This window comes from Buteo buteo, chromosome 19, assembly GCF_964188355.1.
Source record: "Buteo buteo chromosome 19, bButBut1.hap1.1, whole genome shotgun sequence".
NCBI lineage: Eukaryota > Metazoa > Chordata > Aves > Accipitriformes > Accipitridae > Buteo > Buteo buteo.
The window spans coordinates 14,590,827-14,613,063 of NC_134189.1; the positions used below are offsets into that span (position 1 = coordinate 14,590,827).

Below are 22,237 nucleotides of genomic sequence, written 5' to 3' on the forward strand. Positions count from 1 at the left end.
ATTGTGTTTTCTCTCTCACCTAAGTGGTCATCTCCCTTTTAGATTTGGATCTTTCCAGAGCTCTAAACGCTTGAACACCCACCATGGATGACTTTGAACGCCGCAGAGAACTCAGGAGGCAAAAGCGTGAGGAAATGCGCCTTGAAGCAGAGAGGTGAGGTATTACGTATGGAAATGGTGCCGGTGGCTTGCCTTTGATTAGCAGTGGCTTTGAGGACTTCTGTCCTAAATTCCAAAGTATGCTATAGCTAACCAAAGAGTCATTGCTAATGATACGTGCCGTAAAATAACTTTAGTTAATATTGTGGGAGAGGCTGGAAGTCAGGGGTGTCTAGTGTCTAATTCCCTCAGGCTCTTGTAAATGCCCTGGCTTCTAGTTATTTTGTTATATGGATAAATGTAAACAGCGAAGGTGGACTATGGCCACATGAAATTATTGATAGGAAAACTCATGCTCAGATGCCATGTGAGTGCTGCGCAGAAGGGATTGTGTTTGTCTCTTCAGACATAGAGCTAAAATTATAAGATATCAGTTGAAAGCTGAGATACACTTGGTATATGTAGTATAGCATATCTGTGTATTGCCTGCCATTACTGTGCAATTACTGTTGTATTTGCAGTGCCTGTCACTTTTTATTCATTTACGGCTATTTTATCTGGGCAACAAGGACAGCATTTGCTATCAGTTATTACAGGTTTACTTTGGTGCAAATGAGAACAGAAATGGATGTGGGTATAATGATGTCAATTTACGAAAGAAGCAATATGAAAATACTGGGAATAACATTTCATTAACTAACCCCATTTTACACCTGTACAGTTCCATTTGCTTTAATGGAATTTCCCATGATTTACACTGGAGTAAGCAGGGAGAAAATCAGGCTCCATTTATTTTTGTAATGTCTTTTCTGATATAAAGATTTGATTTAGTTTATTAACACTGCAGTGATTAAAAAAAAAAGGAACTTAGGTTTAAGCACATTTTGTTCTCATTTTTGTATTTAATTTTGAATATGGACTTCATTTTTGTTTCTGGTCTTTCCCACGCGCTGACAAAACCATGGTGTTTCAGTTCCTGAATGCTGTAGGAGAAAATACATTTTCAGAGCAGTTTTAAATGGAAGTCAGCAGAATGTAATACTGAATATATTTTGTATACCTGCTTTGAGTTTTTTAATAAGGCCCTGCTACATAAACAGGGCTCTCTGATGGATGTTGATGAGGCTTGAGGGGAAAATCCCAGGTAGATGAGATGCGATAGCCGCCTTTCTTTCTGAAGGAAGTGTTGCCATGCAGAACTGGGTATATGAGCTTATCAGGCATAAGCTGAACCTGTGAGCTCTGGAAAGCAGCAGCAGCGTTGCCTGCAGATAAATAAACTCGTGTGAAGTGTGGTGGCCAAAAGGAAACGAGGCAACAGCGTGCCTTTGCAAAACGCAGCCGTCACCTGGTTCATGATCCCCCAAAAGGCAGAGAAGGAATGTGCCATGGCACTAAACTGCCTTCTTATTCTAGGTCTTCCCCTAGGCCTGGGGCAATATGTTTTTGTTGGGCAGCATGGGAGGGATTGCAGAGCCAGTGCTAGTGCATGGTATAGCACATGGTATTTATATACTTCTAGTGTACCTGTGCTTTAAGAAAATCTTTTTAAGGAAAGGCCAAGACTTTAGGGTTTGTTGCTAAGAGAGGCCGTGGGTGGCCTGTGGAGGATCCTGGGGGCTGTAGTTCGGGAGGTGTTTTCTACTATGGAAGAACATCACTTGAACTTCCCTGTGAAGGCATCCAAGCTCTTACGTGAGCGTGCAGAGGCTGTGGGGTGTTCTGGGCATCAGTGACGTGGCGTGGCTGGCTTGTGGAGGCAGTGACAGATGCAGGGGTTTGGGGATAAGGGGCTCTGCTCTTGCCGCCATGGAAGCTGAAATCCAGGACTTCACGTGTACTGTAAGTTACCGTGTGGCCTGCAATTTTATGCATGGGCCCCAATCCAGTCCCTGATCACGCATGGCGAAACCGGAGCCCTGGGGAGGCAAAAGCTGTAGTTGGCAGCTCACCGGTGTCCCTCGAAGGAGCCCTCCCGGGGGAGCCCTGCAGGCTGATGGTGATACCTGCCCCTGCGTGATGGGGAAGCCAAGCACCTGGGCCAGAAAGTGATGGCTGTTGACATGGGAAACAGCCTCCTCCTCCCCACCCACCCACCCATGCCTGCTTTTGGGAAGTGTTTTTGTCGTGTCTGTGGTGGCTTTACTGGGATTTTTTGCGGTAACCTTTGTGGAGGAGGTGAGCTCAGTGGCAGCCTGGCCGGAGGAGAAGGGTTTGGGCCTGTGTCCCTGTTTTGTGCCGAATTGCTGCAGAAGCACGATTTCTGCCCTTTCCCACACATTTGAAGGCTTTTAGCAATAAATTGTTGTACGCTAAATCTTGCTGTACTCCCTCTGCTGCTGCTGCCAACTTCAAGCATTCAAGTATCATGAGTCAGACCCCTTAAAAGTCACAAGACTGCTTTAAAAATCTTGAGATCTTAAAAATAATTTAGTCTGGCCTTTTTATTTTTGGTTTGCCTTAACAATAACAGAGCCTGATTCTCAAGTTCAGATGTGACTCTGGGAGCTGGGACCTCCTAAAACCTGCCCCAAGAGGGGCAACAGCAGGGGGGAGCTGAGCATCTGCCCCTGTTGCGTTGTGCCGCTCATATTGAGCTGAGGGCAGCAGCATTTGGGCAGTTGTTAATAAATGAATCTGTCATGCTGGATTGTTTTTGGTGAATTCAGTTTTTTAAGGATTTGGGGATCATCTTCACCTTTGAAAATGCGACTACAATGTGTTTGTGTACAGATCTTAAACCACAGCAATCTGCTTGCCAGACCTCTGTCTGAATACTTTCAGGTGTTTTATCAAGTGAGTCATGTGGTCCTAAAGAGCAGCGTGGAGGCTGAAAATGCTCCATCAGCTCTGAGCACTGGTACTTGCTGCTTGGGCACAGGGCATTTCCCTGTCCCCTCCCATCAGTGGGCTGTAGCCTTGCTTTTGGGAAACCACTGCTTGTTGCAAGCATTTCTGCTGGGAGATGGAGGGATGGATGATTATATGTAGGCTGTAACATGTTTGCTAGGTCTCCCAGACAGTGTTCAGGCTTCTTCGAGTTGAACAGTAAACCCAGAAGTGCAAGCAGCCATGTCAAACAGCAGTATTTGTAACTCAGCCAGCTGGAGTGATGCATTTTGCCATTTCCTGGGATAAAGGCGCAAAGAAAGCCTCTCTTTCCAGCCTGACGCCCATGCCCAAGAGAGATTGAGGGGTGAAGGTGCCTTGTAGCAGCATGGACTCATGCACCATGTGCCTGAGAGGGTGTGACTTGACCTTATTGTCTCTTCCCCAGGGGCCAGAGGCCATGTGTCTGTCATGCTAGAGCCACTGATGTCCAGCCACTTAAGTTTAATCTTTGGAGATGCTTCGTGCAAGTTCGATCCTTGAGGGCTGATGTTAGGCTTTGTGTTTCAGGGTTTTTTTCCATTAGAAAGCTGTTGGAAATGATGGTTTGTTGTGCCATGTAGCCCTGGCATTCTGTGTTGCTGTGCTCAGGATTGATCCTGAGGAGAGACTGGCTCTGCCTTTTAAAGACCAACAGTGCGGTTCACCCCTGTCACGTGCTTTGGCTAGTATTTCATGCTGTGGCAACTCAGATATAGATTGCCACTAACTCAGCAAAGCTAAGTGTTTTTTTGGCATTTTAAGCTCTTACTATTTCAAGGTATCCTGTATGTACTGGATTGCTCAGAGGGGCTTGCTGCACCCACCCAGAAGTTTTGTCCAGCCAGAATTTTTGACTATTTGCATTTGTCTGGGATCTCTAGAGGCCTATCAGCATGTTTGGAGTAGCAGTGCAGACCTGTCTAGGGGGCATGTGGCCAACAGCAGGCATATGGGGCTTTGTCCAGCTTTCTCCCAGGCTGTCAGATTTATAGCACACGCTCAGGCTGGCGGGGACCCAACAGCTCTTGTACCTCATGGGGGAGCAAGGCTTTCCAGGCATAGGCTGGGAAACCCAGGACAAAGTGTGGCAGTGTTAACTGTACCTGTCTGCTAGCGTTTTGCTTGTGGTTTGTACTGATCAGGTGTGAGGTCAGGGAAAATAGGACCCTACCAGCCATTTGGGTGATGGGATGTGCTACACCTCTAACTGCCCTGCAGCAAAGCCAAGTCTTTACCCTGCCCCTTGGAGGCAGAGGGAGTCCTGTGCCTGGGATGGTGGTTGTATAAAGCCCTGAGGTCCCGGTTCAGAGCTGGCTGAAGTCAGTGGGAAGCTTTCCACTGATTTCAGTGGACTTTGGATTAAGCCCTACCTGAGTTATTCCAGCCAGATGATTTATGAGACTATCTCAGTGGCAGCCTTGAAGGAGCTGGATGAATGCTTTGCCTTCCCAGCCACAGGGTACATACCGTGCTGGAGTATCAGGGCTGTCACAGAAATGGGTTGCACTTAACTGACGGGAAAAATCCCATGTGTAATTGAAGCACAGGGGACTGACTTCTTTCAACATGGGAAAAAACAAATGCCACCTGCTGCTTTGTGCCTCTTCCTAGGCAGTAAAGTATGTTCTCTTGAAAAAAACCACCAGATTTTGTCATTTTGATGTTGTAACTGACACTGGAAGAATTTAGCCTGGGGCTGGGTAGAGTGTGTGTGTGTGTGTGTGTGTCTGGAGGGGTGGTGCTTTGTGAACCTTGCTGATGCACTTTGGTCTGTCACAGCTGCACACAGCTGCAGTCAAAAATTGAGGTGAAGTACTTCTTGAAGTGACAATAGACCTACTTCCTTGACTTCAGCATAATTGAGAGCAAAAATTGGACCCTTGAACTCTCTAAAGAATAGCTCTCAGGTTAATCTATTTAGCACTTAAGCCACAATTTTATGACTGGCTGACTTGCCATTGCCCCAGCAACGTGTTTTCACCTTTCCCTGGTGTTGAGGCTCTCTTAAAATTTATACTAGGAAGCTGATCCAATTTGCTTTGTTGCCATACCATCACTACTGCAGACTTCAGGAAGGTCTTAGGGTCATTGTCAGAGTGGTCTTCATTTAGCTGAAGCTTAACTTTGAACCTGAACCACCACTTTGCCCTGCAAAATGCTCTTCCCTAAAGGACTGCAGGTCATTTCGCAGGGAAGGAGAGGTGTTGGTCATCCTGTTGTAAAAATACAGCAAAGAGAAGTGGTTATCTAGAATCAAATCACAAGTCACTAAAAAGATTCTCTAAAACCACCATACTACTTTTGTAGGCTGTGTAGGATCTTCTGACAGGGGCCACAGTTCTCGTGATTAAAGGGCTCATCTTCTTGCAGACCAGTCAGATATTACTAATCATACCCTAAAAGGTATGTGGGTAGGGCATACAGAAAAACACTGCTATTAAGCTTTATGGTTCCGGATAGCATTATTAAAGGTGGTAGGTAAAGATTCATTTTTTTAAAAAAGCTTCCAACAGTCCAATTACAAACTCTCTCCAGACTCTCATTTAGACAGTTTTATAAGGCAGTGTGGTTCATGTTCATGGACATAGGTTGGGGAATGCTCAGAGAAATAACCCAACTTGCAGGTTGGGGATGGCAGCATCCTGCAGCAGGCTGAAAGACTCCTGAGGTGGTAACTTACCTTGGTACAACTGAAAAGTCAAGTGAATTTCAGTCCAGACCTGTGAAGTTAAATACAGAACCAGCAAGGCATTTAACATGCCCTTTACTGTTCTAGTGCTCCTGTTGAGGCTGGTGTAGCTCAGGTAAACATACAAAGGGCTGATTCACCAAGTTAAGAAGGTAAAACCAGAAGGATCAGACAGGGTACATCTTTTCAGAACTTAATGACAAGCACATTGATTATCCTCTGGACGGGTAAGACAGGACACATTCGTTGCCACAGCATTTTAATGCTTCTGGAAAGCAAGGAAAGGTCATCCTTGTCAGCCACAGAAAGATGACAATTTCCATTCTCCTGTCCAGGACAGTTGAGGGTAAGTGAGTGTTCATGTTAGATCAACATTGAATGACCACAAATAGCTTCTGAAACTGCTTCTCATTCCTGTAATGGAGTTATCTCTGGTATAGAGTGTACACAGTGACAAGTGTTAAACTGTGTAAGAGCTTAGGAATGAACTTAGATGGTTCCCTTTTAATTATCCCCTATTTCTTGAAACACTAGGACTTGTCCATGTCTTGTTCCCAAATGTCTGGTTACATTTTTATTAAGAGTTTTCAGAGACCATGCTTTGATTCAGGCTTGTGTAATGGAATGAAGAATATGATCTTAATACAAGTTTTCAAGGAGTGCATATTTAAACATAAGAGAAGCTGGATGCATATGCCTAACATGTCATTTCCCAATGTTCATGATTTATTTCAGAATAGTACTTCCAAAAATGTTGGGCCTCTGTTCTCTTGAGGGCTGCGCCTTGTCTGATCCAAGCCTCTTTTGCTATGAAAACAAGATCTACAGTGGTTTTATCTCTCCATGAACTTCATATGTCCTGAAATTCCAAATACTTTGAGGTTTTCTGCTTGTCTTTCCATAAAATACACACCTTCTGGTAGAGCTGAGACATGACATCTTCTGCCTAGGAGTTAAATATGAATACAAGGAATAAATAGGATTAGAAGTGCGTGAGGATTGAGAGCAAATTGAAGCAAAGTGCTGCAGCTGTTAACCTGTCTTTACAGCTACCTTGAATTCCCAGACTGACAGGACATTATTTGGGTTGTCGAGGTGAGTTTGGCCCTTCACATTGCACTGATGGCCGTTCCTGCAGTTCTTGTAGCTCATTCTCAACCCAGACAGAAAAGCATGACCCAGTGGCTCATTAAAGCATGCACTACTGCTGTCACTCCCAAGTGAAGGTAGATACTAGACAAATCTTTGCAATTGTAGCATTTCAGATGCCCTGGAGGAAATAACCAAACATATGCAAAGCTGATTAAAACCTGCCACTTAATTTTACAACCATTGTGTGTTTTGCAGATTATATTTTCTTTAAAGTCCTGATGGAGAAAAGTTTTGTAAAAGAAGCTTTGTTCTTCCAAACATCTAGACATAGAGAATATAAAGTTTACTGAGCTAACCTTACTGCAGCTCCTAAGCAGACAACAAAATCAGCTCTTTAGTTATTTCAGATATTAATCCCATATGTATGTAAAGATCATTCTGTAATCTCTGTACTACATCTACTATACCAGCCAAGGTTTTAGGAGGACAGCCCAAATCCAGCACCCAGACAGCTGGCGAAGTGCCCTGTCTTTCACTTCTTTCAACAGAGTGGCAGGTTTGCTTTGGAAGCACCAAGGAATTTGGGAAATTCTTGGGTGAAAAGCACCCCCTCTAAGCCTATAACCAGGTAACCCACCCAGCGCCAAAGGGAAGTCTGCCCTTCTGTTTCCTACTGTATTTTTATTAGCTTTAACTAGACCAAAGTCCTCAATGAACATTAAATTAAATGCCTAATAAATATGGGCATTGAGGCACAGCTTTTGCTGCTTGTTAATGACAATTTTAGTATGCGTATTTAAAAGGGCACCATATGAGGAGTAATACAACATGGTATTTTATTATGATTTTCAGAAGTAGATTGAAGCATAGGCACTGCACAGAGAAAATCATGGAGCTGAAGGAATGTAGCCAGGATAGTACAAATAAGTGTCAATGGCTGTCCTGTGACATTTATGTTGAAAAATAACATTTCTTTAATATCTTATGTGCAAATTGACAGTATGCAGTCAATTAAGCTAGGGTAGCCTGCAGCGCTCTTGCAGCTCTGTGCATCTGTTATTGTACCTTTGAATGGTGTAAATCATATCTACCATCCGAATTTTCTCACACAAAAGATTTCAGAAACTTGAAATGCAAAAAGCTGCATTAACTGAACATTGGCCTAAGGTTTGTAAATGCACAGAGCCTTCAAACTTCCTGTACCACCCACAGCAGAGCAGCGTTTTGCCTGTGACTATAGGTATGTGTGTCCCTTGGAGGCAGACATGGCACTTCAGTTTCTCCAGCAGCATTTTATGTCCCTAGGCAAGGAGTACATCAGCCCTTCACGTAGGTTACCTTCGGTTAACTAAGTATGGCAGAGACCAAAGACACTGTCCTAAACCAACCCAGAATAAAGGAGGTTCAGTTCTTGGTCCCTGGATCTACTTCTGCCAGACTCTTTCTTAGGCAGGGCAATCCCCCATCTTCATTGACCTGGGCAGCCAGTGTCCGTTGTCAGAAAAACCTGCATGAACCATTGCTTAGTCTTATTAGATTCCTAACCCAGTCTCTCTTCATAAACAAACACAGTTGATCTCTATTTCTTTCTAGACAGTAAGTGTATGATTGAGCTCTTGGCTGTTTAGTCACTTCACATGTGCCTGATACCCACAACTAGCACAAGAGGCAGGGTTAATTTAGTTCATTGTGTAAAGCCTTCTCAGGCCATAGGATTGTGCATACCTCATTGCACAAACATATATGCTTACAAATGAATTGGCTGAAAATTCTACATTAACCTTTCTTCTCTTGATTAAAAAAAGGCCTTATTATTAATAGTGCTCTGCAACAAATCTCATTTAAAGAAAAGCAAAAGGAATACTGCGTTGTTCCCATACAAAAGCTGCTGATGGCTCAATATCCCTGTATCTTAAAAAATGTTCAGAAGAATATTTTCAGGCAAATACATTGTGTATTGATACATTCACCTGCAATAATATATTCTATACCCTGCACGTGCTTGTTGCAAGTGGCTGAAGGCATACATCCTGGTGGTCCATCCTGCCCACTGAGATGGGCCTTTTGGGGTCCTGGTGCTTTTTCAGGCAGAGGGTCATCAAGTGTTGCTCAAACAGCTGAGGAGGTTGATTGCTAGTGCAGCCCTCTGCTGTCGCCCAAGAGGGAATGTGGGAGCAAAGTGAGCAGGGCTGCCCTGCGCTGCCTCCCTGCCACAGCACCCGCACCCTGGACCCAGAGACTGAGCAGCTACTTATGGGTAGTGCATGGGGCTGGATGGGGGCTGGGGGTCCTGAGCCCAGGTCTGAACTGCCCTGTGCTTGTGGTAATACAACATTGTGTCTGGAGGAGGTGTTGAGTAGAGGCTGCTGTGGAAGGAGAGCATTGGTGGTGGTGAATTTGCTCTTGTGCTCTGAACAGAAGAGAGCAACTAAAAGCAACCTCTAAAACTGCAGATTTCTAGGCTTGGATGGGTATGAACTCTTAGCTGTTACTTTGCAGTGCCTTCTTTTTAGTGAATAAGAACATTGTTGAACTTGTTTCTTAATTGTGTCACTATTCTTCAGGGCATTCTGGGCTCAGAATGGTAAAAGTCATTTGGCACAATAGAAATTGCAGTTACTACACTAATGTGAGACTCTTTAAGGAGTGACACGAAACTGAGTTTAGCCAGTGGATTTCTAGGAGCATCTGCTTCCCGGTGTAGGTTTGCATTTTATTGACATCTTTATGATCTAATATCTGAAATTAAACCAGATAACGAGAAGATTAGATTTCCCTTTAAAAAGCTGAGGCCAATTTGTTTGCAGGGATAATAGATTAAATGAAGTCAAATGCTAACAAGTTTTAAACATGAATAAGCATAGTATGTAAACACTATCAAATTGCTGGCAGCCTGGGCAAAGTTACCCTTTCACAGCTCGGTTCAAAGAACTATAGAGGAAAAATGTGATTTGCAAATGAAACTCCAGACTGATTTTAACTTGCAGAAGCGTCTCATTTGGTCAATTAGCTCCTGCATTTTTGGCTTCTGCCTTTAAACAAAGCTTTAATTACTGAAGATAAATGTTTATAAGCGGCTTTATTTCTCTCATCATAACCTACTTATTAGCTCTTGTTAAGCAAAGAAAATCCTCCTTGACAGCAGATTGTCCTTGTGTGATCAAGGTCTTTCATAGAATGGAGGCATCGGGTCGCTGTGCTTCTTGGGCAACTTAATTCATCATCACACAGCTCAAGAAATATTCCTGCCCAGAAATAAGGTCAGTAGGAAACTGCTCCTTAGAAAAGAAGTCTGGTGACAGCCCAGTCCCTGAGGATGCTGGCATGCAGTGTGACCAGAGGGTCAGGTTAACAGAAGTGATACAGCTACAGACTAGAAGGAGTAGTTGTGTCAGCCTTGCAGCTGAGTCCTTCTCTTCCTGGGGAACAGCAAGGCTGATGGGAAGTGGAAAAGTAAGCAGGATGCTTTTCGTTTATTGGAAAGTATAAACCAGTGGGTAGTGTATTTGACAGTTAAAGGTTAGCCTCAACTTGGTTGATATTAAGAAAATGTGAATAGATGTTGTTTTTTTCCCCTTGATGTCACAACCTGTTGGTTGGACTAAATAAACTTGCTTATTAATAGTCTTTCCTGGATAGTCTGTTGAAAAAAAGCCAGCAAGTTTGTCATGCTGACATAGAAAATCAAGGGTAGGCTGTAACTCAATAGCTAGTTGTGACTGTCTTTTTGTTTTTGTTTTTTTTTTTTTTTTTTTTAAGATTTATTCAGGTGGTGGTTTTTTTTTTCTCTGACATTTGCTGAAAACATGCCTCAGTTTCCTTTAAGATAGCTCATGACCCATTTTCAATGTGGATATTTTTTAAGCCAACAAGAAGGACTGCTCTAGCATGAGGTTATCTTCTAGGCAGACTGTGTTCTTCTTGTCCTGAGGTCATAACAGAGGTGCTGAAAATTGGTACTTAAAAGCAGGGCTTCTTCAAAGGTTTTATTACTCCGTACTAGTAGTTCCCTCTTCTACCAGCACGAGACAACATCCTGTTTACTGGTATTTAAACTGATTCACTTGAACAAGCACTCTGTTCTTTGTAAGCCCTTTTTATATGATTTAAACCTGATGTATGTAATGGTAAATTTTTAAGTCAGTTAAATGCACAAGGTGGAAAGTAACCAAATTACCATGACTGGATTTACTGCTTGTCAGCTGAGCCTCTTGCAAGGGAGGTATCCTATTGTTAAACGGTGTGGGAGGGTAAGACTCCATTACATTTGGACTGGGAGGTTTGCATAGATTTAATGCACTTGGTTTCAAACCAGGTTTGAGGTGAACTTCTGTGTACAGACAAGGTCCTTGTGACTATGGTGAAGTGCATTGGTGCTGGACTCCTGGATGAGGAATCTATGTTGATCTTCATTTTCCATGCAATTCCTGCCTCTTCTTACAGCTGCTTGTTTCTGCTCTTAATGTGGCTGTGGTGGAGAGTTGGGTGGCACAGGTGATGATAGACAGGGAAGCTCAGACACTGACCTACCTCCAATCCCTTCATGTTACATGTTCTATGGGGTCAGGTACAGATCAGGGGAAGGCTTGTAATTAGATGGGTGAATCAGATGTTATGCACATCCACCAACTGCTACCGACCACGTGTCAAGAAATGGAGAGCTCAGGGACTCACTGCAAGCCTCTGTGGAGTCAGAAAATGGCTACAGCTATTCCTGGTTCTGGCAGCTGGATTCCTGCAATAGCTTGGACTGTTACATTTAGCTGTTTCAAAGGAGTATCCTGCAAAGAAGAATAGAGAGAAACTAGAAAGAAAAATCTGAGCAACGTCACTCTTAGAGTGAGAAAAGCATTGCAGGAGTGACTGAGAACATACACACTTGTTCACAAGACATACAGCTTCTTACCACAAGAGGGGTTCCTATGTGTAATAGCTTAATTCTCAGAAATACATCTTTTTAGGTTGGGGGGTGTGTGCTGAGGAAATTTCTGACTTCAGCAAGCAGATAGTGCTTACAGGAGCACGCTGGTTTAATTTATAAAAATGCCAGCCCTCTAGTGATAAGGAGAAAACCAGATAGTCTGTGTAGCAATCCTGGCTATTTCTGAAAGGTGTCATTATAATACAGTGATGAGAAAGACACAGGGGTCAAGTTGGCACCTGAGCAGAATACTTCCTTAATATAAAAAATAAAACTTTTCCATCTGTATTTTTGAACAGAGAAAAGGAAGGAGATAGTATAAGTGGCTTTTAGTGGAATGGACCTTTTGGTGAAAAAAAAGAAACCTCATAAATTTCTTTGTGGCGTTCATGTGAATTCAAAAACTGTTCAGCAAAAACTAGCTATCAGAATTTCACAAAAATGCTTACGGTCAATAGATAGTCAATTACCGCAAGAGACTGTCTTCACTCCTCCCACTTAGTGCTTATCATCTTGTGAGAGGACCAGAGCACAGCAGAGACTGCAAAGACCTGCTGATTATCCATATACAGATGATTTTTGTCCTTATGCCCCCTTAGGAGATGATTATACTGTTGCATTTGTATGGCACATCATGCTATCCCTAGAGATGAAGTTCTCAACATCCAGTCTGGTTTTCTACCTTTTCGCCATGCAGAAAACTTTTATAACTGGATTGAAAGGAAAAAAAATCATATATATTTGCACAGGAACAGCATGACTGTGGTTTCTTTAGGTTTCTTTTACTAGCCTGCAACTGCTAAGCTGAACGGTCCTTACAGCTTTTTCAAGTTCATCTTCAGCCCATACAAAATGACGAGCTTTTTCTGGGCACTGTTGCTCAGAACATTCCTGAGATTCTCCAGCAGCTATTACTTCAGTGTCTTAATAAGGCAGCACCATAGCTGGGAAAGACAAGGAGATGGCTTTTCTAAATGCTGGCTACACATGGATTCCTTTTATGGTTCAGCTTGCACAGTGGGGTATTCCTCTGAAGGTCAGCGACATGGATAACAAAGTGCTTCCCACTGCAGCTTACTTTTTGAGTGCAGGCATCATGTGTCTGGTGCCACATGTTCAGCCTGCTCTAAGAAGTAGGAGAAAGAAATAGTTGGGTAGGGAAATGTAGAAAGAGGGGAAAAAAGCAGAGCATGAATTGCTGTGTATTTTGTATTGATGCTATTGCTGTGCTCACTGTGGCTGCAGGATGTAGTTGTGAATACCACGTACAAAGTATGTGTGCATGTGCTGGGCTGATATTTTGTAAAAAATGCCCCTAATAAACTCCCCAGTAGGGCTTCAGGGTTCAGGTCATCCCACAGCAATACCAAGGGCCCATGAATTTGGCTTTTCATTCTCCCAACAAAATGGGATAGAGTACTAATGACCTTTTCAAACCAGTGAGTTATGATGGCTGGAGGGGTTGTCTGTACTGGAATGCCACAAGATGAATTTGTTTAAACAAAATGTTTAATTTCCGCCCCCCTTTCTCTCTTGTGCAAGCTAGTGAGTCTTTTCTCTCATTAGCATGTAATCATCTTCTTATACTGGAGGTTTGTATAAGTTCCTTCAGGGTTATTGTCTTATTTCTCACCAAAATTTATCATGGTATGGATAGGTCATTTCAATATTCTAAAAAGAAGGAATACATTAGTGATTAATTTAATATGAGAAAAACCCCTACTAAGTAACGAAAATCTCATTGTGTTTTGTCAGTCCTGAGTATATGTACAGGATATACATACATTGAATGAAGAAAATATATCTTCAAGGCAAACCAGAAATGTTTAGGCATATTCAATGGGTCCGTAATCTAATTTTTCATTTACTGATTATTGTCAGATGGACTAATACAGTACCTAATAAACCATGAAGACAATGAAAGAATTTAACTGTGTCACCAGCTCTGACACTGAGAAAAGAGAAGCGCTTGAAGGTGTTGTTTTGGTGACTCACATCTTAAAAGTCTAACTTTCTTCATCTGTTTCCCTGTTGCTTTGCTGGCTCCATCCTGATTTCACCTATCGTGCTCACATCATACTTACAATGAGATCCTGATGTACTGACTTTGATATCATTATAGCTCTTGCATGCTTGTGGTTATGCTGGCTTTGGAGGGAATGTGAGTTCTCAGTCTGTTGGCTGTGTGATTTTGCTGGATATAATATCTTGCTTTGAGGAGATGAAGGCATAAATGAACAGAAGTGGAACAAAGATCACAAAACATGCAGTTTGGTTGTTGAAAGCTTTTGAACTTTTGTCAATGCTTGCTGATAACAAAAGAATTTTGAAATAGAAACTATTATTAAAGAATATGTTTTAAAGCTGGATAGATCTAGGAGGAAAGGGCTATCGCCCAGTTAAACTCAGAGGACCCATTTAACAGGCTGTGTCATACCTTCATAGCTGTTCCATGTTATGTTGCATTCAGTGTTTTAAGGCTTGCTTTTGCTCATTTCTGTCTGAATCCTGTTTTCAGTGGCTGTGCACTTTTAGCAGTTACTCTGGATTTAAGGAATTGGTATAAATGAGAGCAGAGATCATCTGACCTGTCCTTATTATACTGCTGGAAAAAAAATATCGGTAAGATGTCTTGGTGACTAGGAATGACTTTTCCGTCATCAACCCATCTTCCTTTATTTATTGGTTGTTCTTCCTTCAACTTGGGCTGTACCCTGTCATCAGTTTTTAAGCCAAATTCTTTATGGAAGTCAATAGGGAGTCCTGCGCAAAGGGAAATGACATAATGTTGCCCTTTAGTCCTACCTACAGAGAAACAGACTTGGGAAACATGCACATTTTCCTAATTATCAAGCACTGAATTTACAGCATGTGTTCAATTTCTATCAACATCCGGCAGCTACCCAACATATTGTAAAATGGGCCATTTGTATTCAAGACAATTGTTTTCAATAAAAAAAAATATTCTGAAAGTTGTCTTTATTTGGACTACATATGGTAAACGTTGAGGTCTTCACTGCTCTGAGGTAAAGAATGTGCCATTTTTATGGGCGACATTGAGTGTTCTTAGCTAAAATGTCTCCTTGTCCCACTGGAGTACATGATTTTGTAGGCTATCACCTTTTACTCAAACAGTAACTGCATTTTGCTAGAGATGTGTGTCTTTATAGTTTGTAAAGCACTTTTGATACAAAAAATACTTGTGTAAATGTAAGCTATTGTCATGTCCACTGTCAGCTTTTACAGGGGATGGGTTGCAGGTTCATGGCCCACTTCTATAGTGCCTTCAAATTGTTCTGCAGGGCAGGATAAATAGAGTTGCAGAAGGGGTTTAAAATTAAGACTTTTTAAATAGGATAACCTCTTTGCTAGTTAGAATTCAGACTTTTTAAACCTTAAATACTTAATCAGATGGAGTCAGGATGTAAGCATAAGGGCATAAACATAAAGAAATTTGGCCAGAGGAGACTGCTTGAAAGCTAGCTGAAAAGGTGATTCCTTCTGTTGGGAATAGTAATGCCATTTTAATTATTTTTACTCCTTCCTTTAGCACTGTAGTGCCTCTCTTATAATACAAGCTGCTTTGTACATCCCCATAACCAGAGATCTGAGATTTTGTCAATTATTTACTAAATGTGTATATCCCTGCAACATCCTTGTAATGTGGTAGTGCTGTTTCCTTCGCTTTGCTGATAGGGGGTGAAGAGGGACTCAGTGGCATGGCCAAAAACCTATCAAAGGGGATGTATGAATTCTTTCTGCTTGCCTATTTGTTTATTAGATCTTCTCCAAGCTACAGCTGCAGAATTTGGAGAATGATGCAGAAATTGCCCAGGCCCACGCTTTTGAGCACCATCATTTTGGTACAGGCCATTTTTAGAAGGAGAAGCCATGAAAAGCAGCTTTGGCGATAGGCTTCAAGAATCTTCTTCCATAAGTTTTAAGGCCTTTAGATTGGAGTTTGGCCCACCCCTGTTGACTACATTTAATAAGAGCTCCATGTATATTTTATTGCATGGAAAATTGGATGTGGAGCCTTTTGTTTATTGCTGCCACTCACCTACTGTTAACACTTGGATGTTGATATGGAGATATTGCAGTACATGTGCTGATGATTTCCCCTGGCAAGAGAGGATGATTAGGTTGACAGCCTGATAATAACGGACTCGTTAGCTGTTGGCTGGCTGGCGCTGACATGGCATGACCTTATTTGCATAGCCTATAGGGTTTTTGCGGAGCAGCTCTGTTCTTAAATCAATAAACACTTCCAGAAGCTGGAGAGGAGTAACAGCACCTCCTTGTAGCCCTTTTCCACTGGATTTTGTGGGATTTCACCTGGTATAGCTTTTATTTGAGGGTAGACTGAAGAGTCTTTCAAATGCCCGTGCAAGATTTAGAGTCACGTACTGAATGGTCAGTGGATAGGGCACTTCAATATGTTGCTGAGTATCTGTGTGAGAGAAGGACATAGAAGACATCTGGAGACTTCTTCTGGCCAAAACTAACAAACATGATGCTGATTTTTTGGGAAAGCAATCAGAAAATAGGGCAGGAGCAATACCAGACCCTTTGACCGAAGGTACTTTTCTGCTATTTGTGAACTGGATTCACCATCTGGGATAGCAGCTATGGCCATATCAGATTATTGTTTTTTCCCTGGTTTTGTCTTCCTCTTTTTTTTTTTTTTCTTGCCTTCCCTTAAACAAGAACCATGTCCCTGTTTCTTGTAAATATGCTTTTGTCATCACGGGTTTAGGCTGTCATAACACATTTTACCTCAAGCTCCATCTTTAATCACTTAGTGGCAGACCTGGGAATAGAAGTCATGTCTGAGCCACAGGACTGCATCGTCTCTCTAAGAGAACAGCTGTGAGCTTTCTTACAGAGCAGCCTGCTCTGCCGTTTGCTTGCGAGCTGTATTTTGGGCATCTCACAAACTAGGGCAAATGCAACTTCACCTTTTAATAAAGAGTGGTATGAGTCTCAAAAGGCACAGAACTGCCTGCAAACTTGTTTACGTAGAAGAAGGGAATGTGACAGTTGAGCCTGTACATTTAGTGAACAGATAATAAATTAACACTTTTAAGAAAAAAAAAGTCACTTATGTAACTCAACTCCATTTGCTAGACTTCCTCCTCCCTAGCCCCGCTCTCCATTATTTATCAATTAAACATGCTAGGAGTAGTGAGCTGCTGACCACAGAATTGGGGAGGGGGTGGGATAATAGTTATTATCTTGTTCCAAAAGCCATAATACTGGATACCAGAAAGAATGAGAGTCAGATGTAGATGATGCTGTTGAGTTGCCATTGGTAGAACAGAACATACTGTACTATCTAGCTGTGGTCGTTGCTGTGTCTAAAACCATATACTATGACTGAAATGTGGATGTCAGTCTGTAGCACTTCTGTGGTTTATAGGCTCCTCATTACGTCGCTAAACTGTGTGCAATAGATTAAACTACCATTAAAATTCCATGTCTCAAAACAGCTTATTTTGCTGTGCTAACTTTCCTCAGCTTCCACAGAGAGTTGTATGCAAGTGAAGAGGGTCGTCTTATTCAGGCAGCCAAAGGTTCCTGTTTGTTACTCCTTCTGTGGGCAAAATTCTTAATGATTTCATCCTTACAAAAAATGGATTGAATGCTTATATATTTGTTTTCCATAAAAACCTGTATTGGTAGAAGCTTTTGGTGACAGGGAGCTAGAAAAGAGTGCTGAAAATTGGGAAAGTTTATGCCAAACCCTTTTTTACAGATGAAATTGTGGAGGAGGGAAAGTTCTACATTTCCTGCAAGGTGACAATGAGCAGCTCTGGTTTTCTGCAGATGGAGAACACTCTCTGAAGTGGTAAATTGTTCCATTAAGAAATAAGGGTAGAGGCCTTGCATCCTAGTGCTAAGCTGCGAACCGTGTGTCCTGAGAGGGCTGGAGAGCAGGGCAAAATGCTCTCTGTTTCTGGCGGAGGGCACAGGAGTCGATGTTATTACTGTGAAACGCGCTGCTGCAATGTAATTTTCATTGCTGCTTGGCTTCTCTTCTCTGCATTAGCTAAATCATGCTTAGCAACTCTGTTGCTGCTAGGTGTACTTAACTTCAAATCAGTGGTGTTTCAGTACTATCTGGAGTCACAAATTAGAAACGAGCACCAAAGATTTAAACTGAATGTGAACTCAAAACTAGTTTAAGCTGTTACTCTTTTCTTGAACTGCAACTCAGTCCAAATCATTACTTTTAAAAGTCTCTTTTTAATTCAAATCTTAACTTGAAGAAGCCAAACCAAAGCTGAGCTAAAAAATACACATTAGTTGAACTTTACAATCAGAACTGTACTGCAAAGTCCCTTACACAAATGCAGTGATGAGAAAGGCCTCTGCTCTGAAATTCTTGCAGTCTTAATTAACACAGGGTGTGCACAGCTGATTGATAGAGAAGTGGCAGAACATGCAGTCAGGCAATTGCAGCTAATACAAACTGTGGTCACAACTAAGCTAATTAACTGTGGAGTCATTAGCAAATGTGACCTAGGCACAGTGACTGCATTGAAAGAAAAGCTTTATAGGGAGGTCTGAAAGGGACAAAGCAGGATCTCTCTCACGTACCTTTGCACCCCAAGCAACGGCTTACCTGAGACCAGGAGATGAAAAAGAAGGATGTCCTTCCTGGGGGGAGTTAAAGTGGGCTGTCAGTCACCCTGTTAGACCCATCTAATGGGACACATGCACTTTATCACGCACAGGTGGTGGGGGTACAGGCTTCTTGCCCCATTAATATCACAGGTGTACCCTGCCCTAAAAAAACAGACCAGCAGTACCTGCGATCTGATATCATGATGTATCTCAGCAAAGCCTCCCATGGATTTCAAAAGTATATTCACAAACAAATTGGTTTTTGGTTTTGTTTTTTTTTTTCCAAGTTGAAAGCTGAAGGCAACCAAAACAGGAAGAATGTATGTTGGCGAGTACTCGGAGCGATCAGCCCCCTCTTTCTTTCAAGCTCTACATGTGATCCCTACCTATCCTTCCCTTCCTCTCTGTTCCTATTCTGTTTTGAACATCAAAACCACTCAAAACCACCCCCAGGACTGGGGTCAAAACTCTCCATGTGAGCCAGTGACTGCTTCCTTTTACATGGCCATCTTCACCTTTCTGAAGATGTGTGGTGCTTTGGGTTCTGTTTTCTTCTAAATTAAACATGTTCCACGTATTTCTCAGCCCCCTCCCCAGATTTAAAAGTGGAAGAATAGACTAGGAAAAAGAATAAATTTTCAAAGCATCTCTCATGAGATGAGTTGCTGGCAAACTGTGCCACATGACTCTGTCCCAGATGGTTTTCCAGTGGCACAGGATTGTACCTGCAGTGCCTGGCTCACGTGGGGTCCCTGACACAGTCCATCGCTGGGTTGTCCCAGGCAATCCCAGCTCTGGGCTCTTGCTGTGTGGGAGCCCCTGGGCAACCATGGAGGTGCTGAGCAACTTGCACACATGTTGTTTCAGCTCAGCACCTCACCTGTGGGTGCTTAGGAGTTGCCCTTTATGACAACGGGTATTTGACTTGTGATAAATGTACCAAGGGTTTTTTTCTTCCCTTCTTTTAGTACTTAATGCTCAATTGTCAGCATCCAGGAAAGCCATGTTTAGACTGCATTGGAAACAGGTACCAATATGGCTATCTGATGCAAGAGTGGTTTATTTTCCATTTTAATAGTTCTTTAAACAGGTCCTGCATTTGTATACAGCTCCTTTGTTGGAATAAAAATCTTTGTTGTAGGCTACCAGACAGCTATAAATAGCCATCATGAGTATTTATGCTGAGGATAATCTCAGGAGAAGGTATTTTTAACTTTGCACATTGTTTAGAATAGGAAATTCTTTTAATGCCCACATTTTCCATTCCTGGTGCCATTAGCTTTTCCCCACCCCCTCTTGTGATGTGTGCCTTGCTCTTTCTTTCTCCCTCTCATTTCCTTTAAGGTTCAAGGTTACAGCCAATCTGTTCCAGAGGCAGACTTGAGTTTATTATTTTTTTTTAAGGAAAATGCTAACTTTGGCCTTTTGCGACTGTGTGGGAATTCAGTTCATTTCATGGGGCTATCAGAATGTAAACGAGATATCTCACTAGGCTGTCACCGCAAATTGGGTAATGAATGAGCACTTTATTTCTCTTGCACATGGAACTAATGCGCTTGTTAGAATAACAGTGGCCAATCTGTTTTATACTCCCACAGAAAGTATTCCACTTTTTTGGCAAGTTTGTGAGAGCCGCTACTTGTACCAATACTCAAGTTAATGCTGACCAAAAAAAAAAAAAAAAAAAAGAATGAAGAAAAAAGTATTATGTTGAACCATACTTGTAACTTCAAAATATGGTCCCTAGCTAAGCCTGTTCTCACACAAATCAATAAATAATTGCAATCTACAAAATTGTCAAATATTGTGTTAACTTGAGAGAAAGTGCTGTGTAGACTGTTGTCCAGATTCAAAGCAGGTATAAATGGACAGAATTTGAAGTGCAGCCTTTGAGAGAAGTTCACAGTTGACTCATGAATATTTGTTCAATCTAGTCAGGCCTTTTTTTTTTCTTTTTCTTAAAGATTGTTTTTAATCTTAAAAGAGACTGACATATGCGAAGCCTCACTGTTAATGGGAATTAGGTAGCTTCTAGACTGGGGAAACCTAGATCATCAGCATGAAGTTTTAGCTAATTATTGACAGTGAAAATTAGGTGCCTGGAGAGTCAGATTTTAAAAGGTATTTCAATACCTTGTGAGATTGTCTTTGAAATCTCTGTTGATCTCTAATGGGGCTCCATAGAAGCCAATCTGTGCGCGCTCTTGAAAATGTCACTCAAGATCCTTGCCACTGCCAGCAGCCCCAGAGCATCCTTTTAGCCCCTATGAGAAGGGGTGGTGTTTTTGGAGGTGAAAGATGGATGTTTCAAGCCTCACTTTCCCTGCGGAGTTGATAAGGATAGTATTTGTGGTCTGTAACTCACCCTGTTTGTAAAACGGTGCTGTTGACTTCATGGGAACCGTGTTTATGTTTTTGACAGCTCTTGTTACTGTTAATGTGGCTATGATATTTGTGTTTGCCACAAATACGTAGGTAGATATGTACACATACCCTGCAGTTTTGAAATGCTGCTCTGGCTGAGGCAAGGGCTGGCAGCCACACAGCCCACTCACTGTGCTAATAAGAAAAGAAATTGAAAGGACAGGAAAACTCACGCAAACCCTTTTCGGTGCAGACTGTACCTTGATGTGACCTGCCGAGTAAGCAATGTAGTGTTCACAAAGATCAGGGCTTAATTTCCCATCTGTAATGTTGTTTGCCTGAAGATCACAGATTATTAAACTTTTACTATTAAACAGAAAATTTGACCTTCAAGACTATGTAGAAGTTAGGGAAACATGCTTGTTGCTTGGTCACTGGAGAGAGGCTGAGTGGTTAGATACATCTCGCTGGAGAAACTGTGGTATATGTCAAGCAGACAGGCAAAAGGGCTGGCATCTTCTGCCCAAAGGCAGCTGATGACCTACCGCAGGCAGATTTTTGTAGTCTTGGAGGGTCTTTGCTGCAAACCATCAACGATCCATCTGGGGAAGAGCCCTGGGAAGTACAATAATGAATATGCTCTAAGCTCAGGCAGGCAAAACCCAGAGGGAACAGTAGCAACTGGATGGATGCAGGACTCCATGTCATGCCTTACCCCAGGGTCAATACTGGCCACGCTATTCCAGCAGGAAGGCCAGAAACCATTGGAGGTCAGCAAGAAGAAAGGTGATGGATCGCAGCCACGTTGATGTCTCGCACTCCTAGGCCAAAGATGGCAGGGTGTGTCATGAATGGAAATTTTCTGCATGTGCTGTAGCCTTGACTGAGAGGTGGCTTTGCTGAGTTAGCTTTCAAGGGTGCCAGGTGTAATGTGTCCACTAAAACCTGGCTGGAGACCACCAAGTTTCTGACATTCTCAGTTTATGGGATTTAGTCAAATGATTTCTTTCGCAGTTACCTTGCCTTTCTTATCTGATGAAACCATGGCTTTATACAATCTTAGTATTTTTTTCCTTTCTCTGTTGTCTAGAATGTGTCTAGATCAAATTTCCCCCTTCTGTCATGAACATTAGTAGCTTAATTTTTTTTTTACATAAAGTTTTTTTCAACAATAAAATCTCTTGCAGACTGCAGTTACATAATATTCAAGGTCACAATAATCATAACAGAATCTGTCTCACTTAGTAGGACTGCGCTCATGGAAATTAAAATGCCCAAGCAGGATTTTTTGCAGGAATTTTCTACTGCACACATAATTTGTGAGACTTGATCAGTGAAAGATGACGCCATTTTTAGGCCCATTGCATTGAGCTGTTTTGTGTCTTAAATTTTTTAGTTGTGAGGTAGAAGTAAAAGGCATTTGGGCTCTTCTCTCAGAGCATAAGGGACAACATTGTAACTGCAGAATTTCTTTGCTATTGCTGTTCTACACATATTCTTAAGGGACTTTGAATCCAAAGTGGCATGAAATTAAAAACTGGCATATCTGTAGGGGTACAGGGTCTTCTCAGAGA

At 42.1% G+C, this 22,237-nt stretch overlaps 1 protein-coding gene across 10 annotated transcripts in view; it reads left to right on the forward strand.

The window, feature by feature from the left end:
- CALD1 (caldesmon 1) overlaps window positions 1-22,237 on the forward strand; it is a 198,696-nt gene that overhangs the window by 102,126 nt on the left and 74,333 nt on the right. For all 10 annotated transcript variants that reach the window (XM_075051284.1, XM_075051281.1, XM_075051280.1 and 7 more), the window contains one exon: window positions 43-154. In XM_075051284.1, the coding sequence (XP_074907385.1) occupies window positions 84-154 (71 nt within the window). In that variant the 5' untranslated portion in view covers window positions 43-83. The remainder of the gene's footprint in view (window positions 1-42; window positions 155-22,237) is intronic.